Here is a 14,521-nt window from a genome sequence, read left to right on the forward strand (position 1 = left end):
ATAAATAAATCTTAATTCAAGTTAAATTAAATTTAAAAATAATTAGAATCTTTTACTTCTTTGCTGCTCATACAGACAAATAAGGCTCAATCAACGAAACTAGAAGTCCACTGTGCATTTTTTTGTACAGAGTCCAAAACAAAAACAGCCTATTAGGAGCAGCCAGCACTTGAACCTCTTGGTAAACTGCTTTGCTCTCCTTGCTGGGACACAAAGCTCAAGTTTTATGTGGCAGTCGTAGTAGGTAATACTATCTGAACACGTGAAATGAGTTATCAACGTGACGTGTGTACAAGCACTAGCACAGTGGGACAATTAGTGCTAAAATTTTAATAAATGCTCAAAGCTTGCTAAAGTATTTAATTGCTTCTTTATATAAATAAAATATATATTAAACTTTGCAAATGGAAGTATGAAACTATTAAAAAATTAAATAATAGAATAACCTATGAAACCTAATAGTTAATAATGAAGTAAATACTCAACTAAAATGTGTTCCTATCTTTTAAAAATCTAATTGTTTTGTATGCATTTTTTACGTTCTTATCATAAAGTTTTATTTATTTTATTATTTTATTTTTTCTCTATGCTTTTACTTTAAAATAGGTTCGTAAATGTAAAGTAAACGTACCAATCGATAATCTAAAAATGTTGTTTTTAAATTAAAACCTTGTTAAACTTAGTTGATAAGCATTAGCATTGTTTTTTTCTATATAAAACAACATCTTTGTTTCTATAATAAGCAATTTGTGTGGTAAGCTTATTATAAAAACCGTAATCTGTTTAAGATTATGCCATTGCTACCACTGTGCATCGTCAAGAATCGGCAGAGTAAGTCCTTAAGCCTCATCGACTTGCTGCTACCCTAAATTAAAGTTAAGTTTAAAGAGAAGCGTAGCGCGAGAGAGAGAGAGAGAGAGAGAGAGAGAGAGAAAATAAATAATATGTAAACATGATTGAAGGCAAAATCTTGTTTACATATGTGGCTCACTCCTCCCTTGGCTTGTTGTATTTTTGCGATGCACATTTTATGGCTGCGGGCTATTAAAATTGATTACCATGACGCAGATCAGAGGCATTTCACTGACTGTTATTGTTATTGTTCGTTTTGTTATTGTTTTCAGCTTTGGTTTTTTGCATGCGCTGACCACACGAGAAATAAAATTGTCGCTGTGATTTCTGTTCTGTTGTGCTATTGTCACCCGACAGAGTCAGTTCCAATTACCGCAAATCTGCCCCCCACTCCACCCACACACATTCACTTGAGTCTGCATCTGAGCTGAGGCACTGGCTCTTATGGCTCATAACTTTTCAGTTAATGAAGACATAAAACTCAGCGTTTGGGGCTGCAGCAGCAGCAGCTGCCAGCCATAAAGCTACAAACATATCTACACAGCAAGCTGGAGTTAAAGAGGCTTGAGTGATGTTGCTCTGAGGTTTTGTTAGTTTGTTATTACAGCGCTTGTTTATTTTGCCACAGTCACAAGAAAGTTGCAGATACATGCGCCTCGTCTCTGTATTCGTATCTGCTAAATGATAAAACGAGTGTGTATGTATCAGCTATGTACAGAGAGATATATAATGCAGCTATCTATGTACTGGCTGAAACGCCATTTTGAGTTGCTGCTGCCGACGTCGCTGCTGCTGCGGTCGCAGTCGCTGCTGCTATCAGCGCACATCAATGGACCAACGACAGTGGCGACATTTTGGAGCACATTACGTTGGTCCGAGCGAGATGGCCGTAGTGAAGAGATAAAGAGAGTGCGCGCCAGCAAAATGAGCAGCAAACAGCTGGCAGAACGTTCGCGTCCGCAGTCAGCGTCGACGTTCTCGTTCTGCGGCGACACTCAGATAGAGAGATATGATAACAGCGCTAGCGACTGTCTTATGCCACGCCCCAATGCGCGCTTGAGTGTGCACATTTGCCGACGGTTTGATTTGGCTTGGTTGGGGGCCAGCCTCAGGTTGTTTTTGAACCCCAAGTCAAGGACCTGGCCAGCAGGCCATATTGTCCTTGGCGAGGCCAACGCTGCTGCAACAGTTTGCAACGCGTCGTTTGGCCTCTTAACACAGTTCATTAATCAAAAGCAAAAAAAAACCGCAGCAAAAACAGTTCGGCAAGGTAAAAGTCTAAGCATAGGTGAATTCGCCGCAACCAAAGCGAATTCAGCGCTGTAAAGTTGTGCGCACTCTCTTGCTCTCGCTCTCTCTATCATCTGGCGCAAAGCTCCACCTACTTAGCAAGAGCGCGCCGACGCGCGAAGCCAGAGCCAGAGCATGTGAGAGAGAGCGAGAGCGCATCTTGGGGTCGGCTGTGTGGGGTCGCGCGACTGCGACTGCCAACTGAGCAATGACGATGACAAACGAATGACAGACACTCTCGTCGCTATTGTTGTTGTTGCTGCTGCTGCTGCTGTTGCTGTTGCTGCTTGTGTGGAGGGGAGAGATAATGGGCAAGAGATAAGAGACGCGACGTCAGCCAGCGCACAAACAAGCAGCGATGGCGATGGGCCAACAACAACAACGACCATCTCTATATGCCCGCCAGTCAGAAACGTTCGTTTGTCGTTTTTGTGCGCGTGTGTAGGTAGCGATGAGCATGTGTTTGTGTTTACATTGCTGTGTGTGTGTGTGTGTATGTGTGTGAGAGCGTAAGGTGGGCAGATGTTTGCTCTTGCGCTAGACAAGGGAATGGGGCAAAACGTTTACTCTGCTGCAATTTACGATTACCTCATACTGAAGAACTGCATCTGCTGTAACTCTGTGTGTGTGTGTATCTGGTTGTTTATGTTGGTTTTCTGTTGATAATTAAATGTACGCTAAATTATTTTATATTAACGTTGCCGCCTGCTCTTAGCTTTCAGCTTGCCACTTTGGCGCTGTCTGCTGAGCTCTGAAATTAATGAGAATTTTTCCCTTGCAGCTCCAATTTTCAAATAAAAGGCATGCCACATATGTAGGCTTGAGCTCTTAATTAACGCAAGCAATATTTTTTATCAGGTCAATATGTTGCGCCTGAGCTTAAGTCGTATGTGAATTAAAATTATTAAAATTGTATGCACACTCTGTTTATATAAAGTGATATAAACTAAATTGCATTTAACATTTAATTTTCCACTTTAATTGGCAATCGTATTGAACACGTATAGATGTTTTAAAAATAGACTTGGTTAAAGTCCAAAAATATTCCATATATGGGTCACCTTGAAGCATTTGCAATTCTCGCAGAGCTATATAAGATCAAGTGCAGCTATAATTAGCATTTTGGACTTTATACCAAACAAACAATTGAAAATTACAACTCGTTTAATTGGGCGCCTCTCGTGAGAATGAGAAAACTTAGATAAACACTAATAAAAATTGCGCAAATTAATAAGGCGCAACTGCATTTGGATAGCGAATCGCTTACAGCAATTATACGTGCCATAAAAGTTGCCCAAAATCTACAATTGGCCAAGCGTTTGAATCCAACAACAACAACAACAACAACAACAAGAACAGAAATCTGCGCAAATTTTTACGACAAGGCAAAACAAATGTTTTTCACTCGGCTCAGTTGGTAAGAAAAATTCGCAGAGTATTCTCGTAATAAGAAAAAAATGCCAGCAATGCGGCTGAAATGGGAACGCAGACGACGCTGTCAGGTGCTAGAGGAGAGCTGAAGCGAGAAAGGAAGGGAATGGGAACGACTGCCGTTGTTTGAATATTGATTACAAGCACTTGAAAAGCAAAATGTGTGGGCGACGGGGGGCGGCCGGGGAGGGGACAGCACTTATGACAAACGACTGACACGCGGCCTGCGCAAGCGACAAATGCAGCAAGCAAGAAGAAGTTCCCCCCCTTAGCAACCACCCCCTCGCTTATTGTCCTCTGACACTTGGCTGCCCAACAGGCTGCTTGACCATTGGTTGGCCAACCTCAGCTTCGAGTGGGGGGGTTCGGCTCACCCCACTATGCCGCAGGACTTGTTCATTAGCAGTCTGCTTGTGGTCTGGGGTGGAGTGAGGTTTTCCTTTTGTAAGGGACACTTGCATATGCATTTTTATGCAGATAGCTGGCATAGATAACAAGGTTAGCAGAGCGTAGAAGTCGTTCGTAAACAATAGCAGAGCTTAGTATATTTTAAAGCTTGTTGTAATTTCCCTATTAATGACAAAAATATAAAATTTAAAGCTATTTCAACTTACATTTGCATTTACTTTGCAGGTACGTTATTTTAATAGAATACTTTAGACTAGTTAAGACAATTTTAATATTGTTTTTAGTTGAGAGAAATTTCAGCCACACATTTAATTCAAATAGTTTGTATGTAAAATAACTTTATTTTTATATTATTCATATTAAATAAAACTTCTCAAAGTTTAAATGAAAAGCTTTTAAAATTTATGGCAGTCAGAAAAATCTGCGAATTTCATTTAATTGAACTCATGAATCGTTGAAAAAGTTATTAAGAAGAGTTTCAATTTTGGTGATTTTTTTTAAGGATATGAAAAATAAATTTTTGAGTACTTAATTCTATTTTCTTAAAAACAAAAAACAATATTAAAGTTAGAAAAAATAATCAAATTAATAATGCAATAAAAATAAATATTGGGTAATGAGTTATATGCGGAGTTATATATGGGAGAATGAGTTATATATTTTTTTAAAATTTTTATTTACTATTTACGTTTAATAAAAACAGTCGACGAATTCTTTAATATTTGCTTTATTTATTTAATGTCCAATTCGTTGAACTTTTGTGTATGTTTTTTAAAATTTAATATGGACTATAGGCAGTCTATTTATGTGTATTTAAAATTAAATGTGTGCAAAATTTGTTGCAAGTCTTTGAGCAAAGCCGCAAACGTTTCTGAGTTTTCATTTAGTTTTTGTTTTGTGTATCTTTCAGTTGAAATAGCTATGCAACAGTTCTTTTGTGGCTATGCGCTCTCTTTTTTTGTTTATGAGTCGACCCACTCCAGGGAAATGCAGTCAATGCCTATTGGTGGCAAGTTGTAGTCGAGCTGCCACTTGCTCACCCTGTCATAAGCTCTGTCTGTGTTGCGTGACTTCATTTGCATGAATTACGTCGCGTTTTTTATGTTCATACCCCTTACTCTCTGCTGCTCGACTAGGCTCAAGAGCTGGTGTCCTTTTGCCAGTTCATAGCTACACACACACACACACACAGCTGCAGGTGGAGCAACACCTACGCGTGTGCATGGGGGCAAAATGTGGTTTGGTGGTTGCTCGAGGTTTTTGGCGCTGCCCGCAATAATTGCAAAGTCGTAGTCAGTCTCAGTCTACGTCTCTAAGTCTCAGTCGCAATCAGCGACCCGCGAGCGTCGCCAGCTCACTAAGTAAAAAAAAACAAAAACTAAAAAAGTACCGAAATGAGAAAAAACATAAAACTATTCGCCAGCAGCAACTGCAACAGCAACAGCAAGAGCAAGAGCAACGGCAATCGTCACTAACAGCAGCGGCAGCTATATCGCCCATATAGACGAAATACTCGTAGTCATAGTCTCGTTGTGGATGGTTTCGTCGTCCGCGTCGTTCCCGTCGTCAGTCGCGTCTGAGGTGCTTCAATGGGCAGGTGTGTGTGCGCAGTTAGTGTTGTTGTTGTTGCTGATGTTTGTTGTTGTTGTCGCAGTCGCTGCTTCCACCGCTGCTGCTGCTGCTCCCACTGCTGATGTTGTCTTTGTCTACGCTGCTGCATGCGTCTGTCTCTCAGTGTGTGTGTTATTGTTATTGCAATTTTGGTGCCTTTAAACTTCAGCCTGGTTTTTTTTTTCTATTTAGCAGCTAAGCAAAAGCACAACAACTTGCCGTCGGTGTTTGTTGTTGTTATTAGCATTGTTGTTGTTGCTTCGGTTTTTCTCAATAACTTTACAAATCGCAGCGCTCGACGCTCGACGACGCGTGTGCAAAAACAAACATTGCCAAGCATTTCATTCTATGCTGGCCATAATAGCTCATACGCCCCATTGTCCTCACCACGTTATGTAAATTTAAATTGTGTCGGCTGCTCGGCTGTGTTCCTTGATTTAAACAGTGCTCTCTAATTGTTTGCTTGCACTTGCAAAAAAAAAAATAATAACAAACTGACACACATATACAAACGTACATGTGTGTGTGTGTGAATGTCAATGTCAATGGCCTGCAGCTGAACAAAAAATAGAAAAGAAAGGCTTAACGGTTTGGCAGTAATGTGGATATGAAACGGAATCAGCATTGATGACGTCACTACTGGAAATTATAATGCGATCGAAAGCGATTGCCAGAAAATTAAGTCAAGGTAAGCTGAGCACTGAAATAAGCAACTAAAGCTATAAAGCCAATATTTTAATTTTTTATTAAATCAAATAAATAGCATTACTATAATATATATTAAAGACTTTTTTATTAAATCTGAATTCGATGTGTCTTTTGAATTGAATTCAAATTTAGTGCTCTAAATTCTTTGAATTGATTTTAAAACTAATAAATAGGATCACAATAATATATATGAAAATCTTTTATATTTATTATATCAATTGGATTGCATTGCATTCTTATTTAGTGCTTTCAATTCTTTGCATTGACTTCAAATGAAATATCTCAGTGTGTTTACTTTTAGGAATTCATAAGTAAAACGAAATTATCTTAAATTCCAATATTTTGTTTTGCAATTCCCCTAGGTATTTTTATAATGCGGGTCGGGTATACTTTAATTTCATTTTCTTTTTTTTTTTGTACTACACTTGGCAGCTTAGGGATTCGAGCTCTGATTAGCTTTACACATTCCCCAAGCGGCTTGGGGACTTGCTGAAATCAGCAGCGATCTGCACCATCTGTTTTCTGGAATTTGTCAGACTGTCTAATCGAAGTTAAGGCTTGGGCTTTGTTTTTTCTATTCTTGTTCTATTGTTTTGCTGGCGCTTGTCTGAGTTTGAGGCTTTGTTAGATAACAAATGCTTAAGCGCACATGCTAAATCTCAAAGCTGCTGACAAAAGCATTTGAATCTAATTTAAGGCAACGTGCCGCTTTCAATTATTCAGACTTGTAGACGCCCCAAGCCGCAGTTTATCAGCTGAACTTCCGAAAGCCGTTAAGCAATACTTGAGCATGAGCATCCAACTGTAGACGCTCTGCTGTATTTTTTATTTTTTTTTATGGGAACGGATACGGTGTCATTTGTAATCAACTGACATTGAAAACTTTGCCTGATGATAAATCCTCAGTACTGACAAATTGCGAAACAAGTTAATTTTAATATAATGTGCTTTTTATGCTTAAGTCGGCATTATCTTTTGAGGGCTGCAAGCTCAAAAATTGAACTAGTTCATTTCATGCTCATATCTGGCACAAAATATTCGCAGAAGCGCAAATCTTAATGTTGTAATGAAATAATCGTAATGTTTTGCTGTTTATGATGTCACGGTCTATATCTTTAAAGTGTTTTGTAAAACTTCCGCAAATAGTTATAGTTATGTTAATTATCAAAATGACTCAATTGAACTTAACTGACGCATTTCCAATATTAACGCTTTAGTCTATGGCTATTGGATTAGCGCGGGCTTAAATGCGGGTTCATCTTTTCTATATAAGTTTATATATAGCAGTCTGTGGTGAATATAAACCGAGGCTAAGCTGCGGTTCATCTGCGGGCTTATGTTGACTAAACAAAGCAAAAAGTTCCCCGTTAAATCTTTCACAAGTCTCAAGTACAACTCAGTTATAAATGTTGATAATAATTTTTTTTTGTTTTTTTTTTTTTGGTGTTACTTTCATCGCGACACTTGCCAACGAGGCCATATCAGCAGTTTTATTACCTGTGTGTGAATCGATTGTATTAACAGCTATTAAAATATTTTCTAAACCCTGCTATCATATCATTCAATTAGGCAAGAAATAGCTCTATATATAGCATCATAAAACATAACAAAATAATTTCGTTTGCTGGCGCTGATAACTGAACTGAACAGAACTTAACTTAACTGGCGAAGACTTCGGCCCTATATAGTTGAGTTGAGCTATTCAATACTTGCTTGTTTCTTAACGCACATTCGAGTGTCATAAATTCATCAATATAAAAGTGTCGCCATTGGGTTATATTTACAGCTCGAGTGCAGATAATGAAAGAGACGCCAAGCGAAAACCAAATAGACCAAATACGTTTAATCGCATTAGACAATTGTGGCTCAGCTCCAGCTCTCGAGTGCTTACTTTTATTATATTATTATTATTTGCCTTCAGTTTTTGGCAGATAAACGCCAGATAAGCTGCGCATCAAGATTGGACAGCGATGCTATATAAAGTCGATTAGATCTTTGTTCTATTTTTGTAGCTTTTATTTATGCCCAACTTGTTAGCTGATCATTTGCTGTAATTGGGTTAAGCATACTGATATGATCTAAGTCTTATTTTATTAGACGTTTCAGTATCAGAAATATCATTTGCCATGATATATTTATGAATTTACAATAGCCGAATATTGTGCTTTCAATTTTCAAACTTAACAATTTACTATCGTGTATGTTTGAGGAAGAGGGCACAAGTCCGTGGCAGATAAAAAACAGAACAGAAAAACGAAACTGTTGTCTTGATGTACTAAAGATAGCGCAATGGGCAAACGCTGCGTATACGCGATATACTTAACTATATGACGAGCAATAAAGTTAAACACCTTTAATCAATCGATTTCTGTCATTGCCCCAAAACTAATAGCCATACTTCAAGTCAGCCAACGGTCAACCAGTCAGTCAGTCAATCAGTCAGTCAGTCAGCCAGTCAGCCAATAAAACCTACTTGCTTATTTGTTGGGATTTATCTGTCGACCTACTCGGCTTGTCGACTTGTTTACATAAACATTACGTCACGACATTCTGAGAATGCGCTCACGCAAGATAATTGCAAGATCGACTTGTGTGTTTATATTTGATTCGCATATACATACTTGGAAGCAATATATAGTATTCTACGTATATATGACTGAGGGCTTTAGTTTATCAACACAGCTGTCAGTATCTTGTCATTGTTGCATTGTTTACAAGCTAGATAAATCTTAAATGCGGGCGCATTATTTTGAATTAAAATGAAGACATACGTTTTTGTTAGTTTCGCTCGATAAGCAGTTCATTCATAATGTGTCCTTAATGTTTGGCTGATTATAAGTTTGTAAAAAATTTTACACACGTCCATTTAATTGCTAGACCTATTTGCTTATCTTTATTGACTTGTTAACTATTACATTCTAATCATTGTTTTATGCTTATTGACAGCTCATGTCTGATATATTTTATAGTCTTCTTCATGGGTAATATAGCAATTAGACAAATATATTGTTGCATTTACTATGATAATTAAAAGCAACATTGAAGTCAGAGCTGGCAAGTAAATTTAAAGCTGCAGATGTAAAAAATGAATACAAATTATTATAGCACTTAATAAAAAAATATATATTAGCAAATGCAAAATAAGCTTAAAGCGATATATATTAAATATTATAAAATAGATTAGAAAAATTTATTTTCAACTTACTCTTAAAAAAATATATTAAAAATATAAAATAAATGAATTATATTTTAGAGAAAATAGTAAAATTAATTATAAAATTAAAAAAAAAATGTTTATATTTTAAAAATTGGTTTCCAGAACATACAATAATTAAATCGCCTAGCTTACGATTTATTATTATAGTATTTAATATAACAGAAATGCTAAAAAAATGAAAAATGAAATGAAACAGGCAATGAAGCAAGTGTTATCCAAAACATAACTCTGTAGACTTATTGCCAGCCATAAATCAAAGTGTATATGCAAGTCGGCTCAAGTTATTTGCCTTGGCTAATGTGTTTATTCTGATATAAATAGTAAATAGATAGTAAGTAAATGCGTTCGCTGCTGCACCAACAAAAAAAGCAAACAGAGTTCATAGTCTTGCATTGATATCAAAACAAACGATCAGCGCATGCAGTGAGAGTGAGAATAAGAGAGGGAGAGCGAAAGAGAGTAAAAAGTAATCAAGCTTAGTGAGCTCGCTGGACTACGTGCGTGGTCGCTTTGCTTTGCTGCTAACGGTTAAGCGCCAACGTTGACGTCGACGCAGGCAGCGCGCAGCGCTCACTTCACTTGGTTTCTCTTCGCTTCTTTTTTTTTTATGTTGATATCAAAGGCGCTGCATATAACAAACTAAGAAAACTTTGTGAAGATCTTTGCTGCTCTAATTTTCAAACATTTATTTTTGGTATAAAATTCATTTAAAGTGCAGCAATCAATTGTTAAGGTTAAAGTGAAGATGCGTCTTTGAAAATTTATTATTTCTGTGGTTTTCTCACGCTAATTAAAAGTGTCTAAAATATACGAAAAATTACAAGTGATGTAAATGGCAAAGGTAAAGGCTTGTGACAGTTACAATTAGCAGTAGGTAAACTAAGCATGGAGAGGGGTAAGGGGTAGACAGCTGCTGTCTGTGGCAGACAGAGCACATCCTTACGGTTATAGCTGCGCTCGCTGCTGCTTCCGGTGCACATTGCAAATTGCATTTCGAATTTCGGAGAGCGCGTGCCGCAGACACAAATATTTGTGTTGAGCGTTGCAGCTTTGCTTTGCAGCGCGTATTAAGTTACATGCGCTGCCACGCCCACTTCTATATGCATCATGATCATCACATCATCTGCACATCTCGCATTTGACCTCGTTATAATTATAGTGCCTGACCCCAGTCTGCTACTTGAAATTTGACTTGGAGAGACTTTGCCATACACAATGTGCGCTGATTTTTTTTTTTTTTGCTGTGCTTCGCTTAAAAGAAACGACTTCCGTTTTCCGCGCTGTGTATAAAACAACAATGAAAGCAACCTTTGCTTATAGTAGTCCTGCAGGCATGTCAATAACAGAGACACACACACACACACATGCATATACAATTGAAATCAGAAGGTTTACAAGATCAGCCAGCGTAGATATATGTATAAGCATTTGCCTTTACTTCACTCGTAGGCCACTCGTTGAACAAAGAACGAGACGAATGCCAACGACTTTTGATTTCTTTAAGCACCACCAGCCAGACTCAGGACTCAAACTCAGAACTTTGCAGCATAAAAGGGGGCAGCACACACACACACACATATGAAGAGTGCGCGTTGCATTGGTATGCGTATGTTAAATTCATATACAAAAGCTGCTGCTGCTGCTGCTTGAATTCCATTGTCCTTGTGCAGACAGTTAAAGTCAAAGATCAGCCATCCAGCTGAGTTAATTATAGACGACATCAAGCATTTACTAGAGAGAGAGAGAGAGAGAGAGAGACAAGGCGGGGGCCTTTGGCTAGCGCCTAAGGACACACTCCGCTGGAGATTTGGCGCGCAAAAGCGCTCAAACAATTGATAAATTCCGCAGGATAACGACATGTCTACTAAGTAGCAGCTGTAATGACAAATGCAAATCTGAAGGAATTCAAACTCATATGCATGCCAATGAAATTTTAAAGTTTGCTTCAGGCATTTCGAATAAAAGTGGTTTGAAGTACAATGAAATTTACATATAACAAATAAGAAAATAAAATATTATAACAATGGTTTGAATAAATCACTGATTAGATAAATTATAAATGACAACAAATAAGAGTATAAACAAGTGACTTGACTAAAATTTATTTTTAATTTTTGTAAATATAAATTCAAATTAAAAACAAAATTATTAACTCATCGATTTCTGATATGAGCTGTAGGCTAATTACAATTACCTTTTATACTTGCGTAGTAATGTTATTAATTATTAGTAGTATGCTTAATAAATATTTATTCTTTAAAAAGTAATAAAAATTTATTGCTTTAAGATTTCAATCTTAAATTATAAAAGCGTAGTACACTTGGCTTGAATCTAAAAATATTCTGAGCTTCGGCTTAAAATTTGATGCATAACTTAATAAATAATACTTCGATTTGATAGACAACAAAAAATTTAAAAAAATGTTAAAACTTGCGATAGTATTTATTCAATAAAATAGAAAGCCTCTGCAAATGAATTTCAAATTTAAATGCAGATTAAAATTGGATTCGCTGCTGATCTAGGAAAAAGTAGCTTACAATTTTATAAAAATAAAGCTAGTGTTTTCGAAATTGATTAAATAAAACTACAGACTATAAAATTATTTAATAAGCAGCTCATATATCCTTAAATTAAAAATTTGTGTCTTTCTAACTGACTAGATTGAGTTCAATAGTTTTTCACAAATTTGTACTCAACATAATGCCATAGACTCATATCTGTATAAAAACTTAATAAATTATGTGCAGGGATTTTGACTTTTCGAGGCGTGTTTGCGTATGAATTATGCGCTCAATTGACTTGTAAAGCAAAACCGAAGCGAAATGCAAATAGATAACTAACAATGCCAGCGCAATCCTTTTTCTATCTATTCAAAAAAAAAAAAGGTAACAAGGAGTGAGAGAGAGTGTGTTAAATTATGTGACAAGGGCATGTCGCTGTTGATTATGTTGTTTTAATTTAACGCTATTAGCATTGCCAAGCAGATAGCTGCGACCCTTTTGGGCGCCGCACGAACCGCGAGGACGAGACCCTTGCCAACCCCTAGAAGTTGCCCTCATGCTCATGCGATGACATTAGCAAGTTGGTCGTGCGCCTAATTGACAAACGCAAATATAGATACAGATACAGATACAGCTACAGCTACAGCTAGAGAGAGATATGAACAGGCCATAGATAGCCAATGACAGCTTTTGTTGTCATCATATTTTTTATGAGCGAGCGCTTCTTTATCATGTTTAAATTATTAGGGGGCTTCGCCTTTGAGTGCCATCCAGGGCTCATGCAAATAAATAACAAGCAAAGAGTTGAATGCGCAAAAATTTGGCTAATTGTCAAATTTATGTGTTGGGAAAATTCAAATGCAATTGCCGAGTAAATCATTAACATTATTTATCAACATACAAAATTATAAGTTATAAGTTTTTTGTATGCGGGTTTTTTTTTTACATTTTGGTTTATCAGGTCACTGCTAAGTGCTTTGGGGATTCGGAATCGCGCCGAACATTAAGATTTGGCAAAAAAGGGCGCCCACATAAAGCTTCATAAAAGCTATAAAAACAGGCGATATCAGAATGATGTATAATTAATTAATATTCATTTTATTGCGCTATAAAATATAACGAGGGCTTTCACGCGAATTCGACAAAGGTCAGCTGGATAAACCATCCAAGTAAAACAAAAATATAGAGCAAAATAATTAAATAAATACATTAAGTTCGAGCTATATTTAGTGCTAGTAACATGGACTTTGAATTTGGAATTCGAGTAGATTTAATTTGTGAGTAGACGAGACGATAATATTATTTTAATATCATTTATAATTTACGTACACAAAGTTGCTTAAATTGAAGAAATAAAGCAAATAATTTATAACTTGATCAATTCTTTATTGATTAACTATTTAAGTTTAAACCATTTATTCAAGGTTTACTTGAGAATAAATTTAAGAAATGTTAACAAAGTTGCTTTTTTTAAAGTAAATTAATAAACGTATAATGTATATTTATTTATTTTAAGGCATATAATTTATTTTTCTAAGTCTTTTTAGCTTTGTTAAAAATATAAATAGAACAAGAGTCTAGCACAGGATTTTGCAAGATCCTGCAACTTTTATAGAATCGCAAACACTTTTGAAATTTTGCTATAGTAAAATAAATATTTGACTTTTGTTCCTAATTTCTTACAGGCAGCATTAATATTGATTTTTTTTTTTATTTTTAATATAATTCAAATGAATAAATGAACTTAAAAAATCAGCGCATAATGAAATAATATAATAATATAGAACTTATATTGATTAAAGTCGCTGCTTCTTTCATTAAAAATTTAACAGTGTATTGTATTTTTATATGAAATATAAATAACTAATTGATTAAGTTATAAGCCCTTGGATCTATACACTTACACTTTGCTGGCTTTGTTACCGCAAACTTTGACGACAGACACAAAATTAAGTTGCAAACAAAACGCAAAAGCCAAAAATCCAGCTCACCCACACACAAACACACACACACACACACACACACACGCACACATATATAGAGGGGAAGAATGTAAAGAATCAAATGTGTTTGCTGGGGCGAAGAAAAAAAAAGCGCAACAGCAACGTTGGCAAAGTCAAAAGGCCCCCAGGCCAAAAAGGCAACAACAGCAGCAACAGCAACAGCAACAGCAACGCAGTCGCTTTCAATTATTGCCATGAGTTTTTGTGGCCAACACACACACAAACACACACACACACACACACATAGAGAACCATTAGGCTAATGTGCGCTTATTGCGCACGCTTTGAAACAGGAAGAGACGCAGGTGACGGCGGTGGCGGCGGCGGCAGAGAAATCAACCCCCAAGTGCGATGGGTGGGGGCAAACCACAAGCCAGAAACTTGGTGAAACTGTCTGACTGCAAAAAGGTTCACTGAGTGCTCAAGTGGGTGGTGCTGGGCGTTGGGGGGATGCTGATGAGTAGTTGGGCGTATTGGCTTGCAAAAAATAACCGCAAAAC

At 36.8% G+C, this 14,521-nt stretch overlaps 1 protein-coding gene across 1 annotated transcript in view; it reads left to right on the forward strand.

Annotated features, from left to right (window-relative positions):
• The first annotated feature begins 5,832 nt into the window (after positions 1-5,832).
• The window catches only part of LOC108594422 (transcription factor hamlet), a 29,778-nt gene continuing 21,089 nt past the window's right edge, over positions 5,833-14,521 (forward strand). The window contains exon 1 of the mRNA XM_017979594.2: positions 5,833-6,280. Within this exon, the coding sequence (XP_017835083.2) occupies positions 6,220-6,280 (61 nt within the window). The 5' untranslated portion in view covers positions 5,833-6,219. The remainder of the gene's footprint in view (positions 6,281-14,521) is intronic.

This window comes from Drosophila busckii, chromosome 2L, assembly GCF_011750605.1.
Source record: "Drosophila busckii strain San Diego stock center, stock number 13000-0081.31 chromosome 2L, ASM1175060v1, whole genome shotgun sequence".
Classification (NCBI taxonomy): Eukaryota; Metazoa; Arthropoda; class Insecta; order Diptera; family Drosophilidae; genus Drosophila; species Drosophila busckii.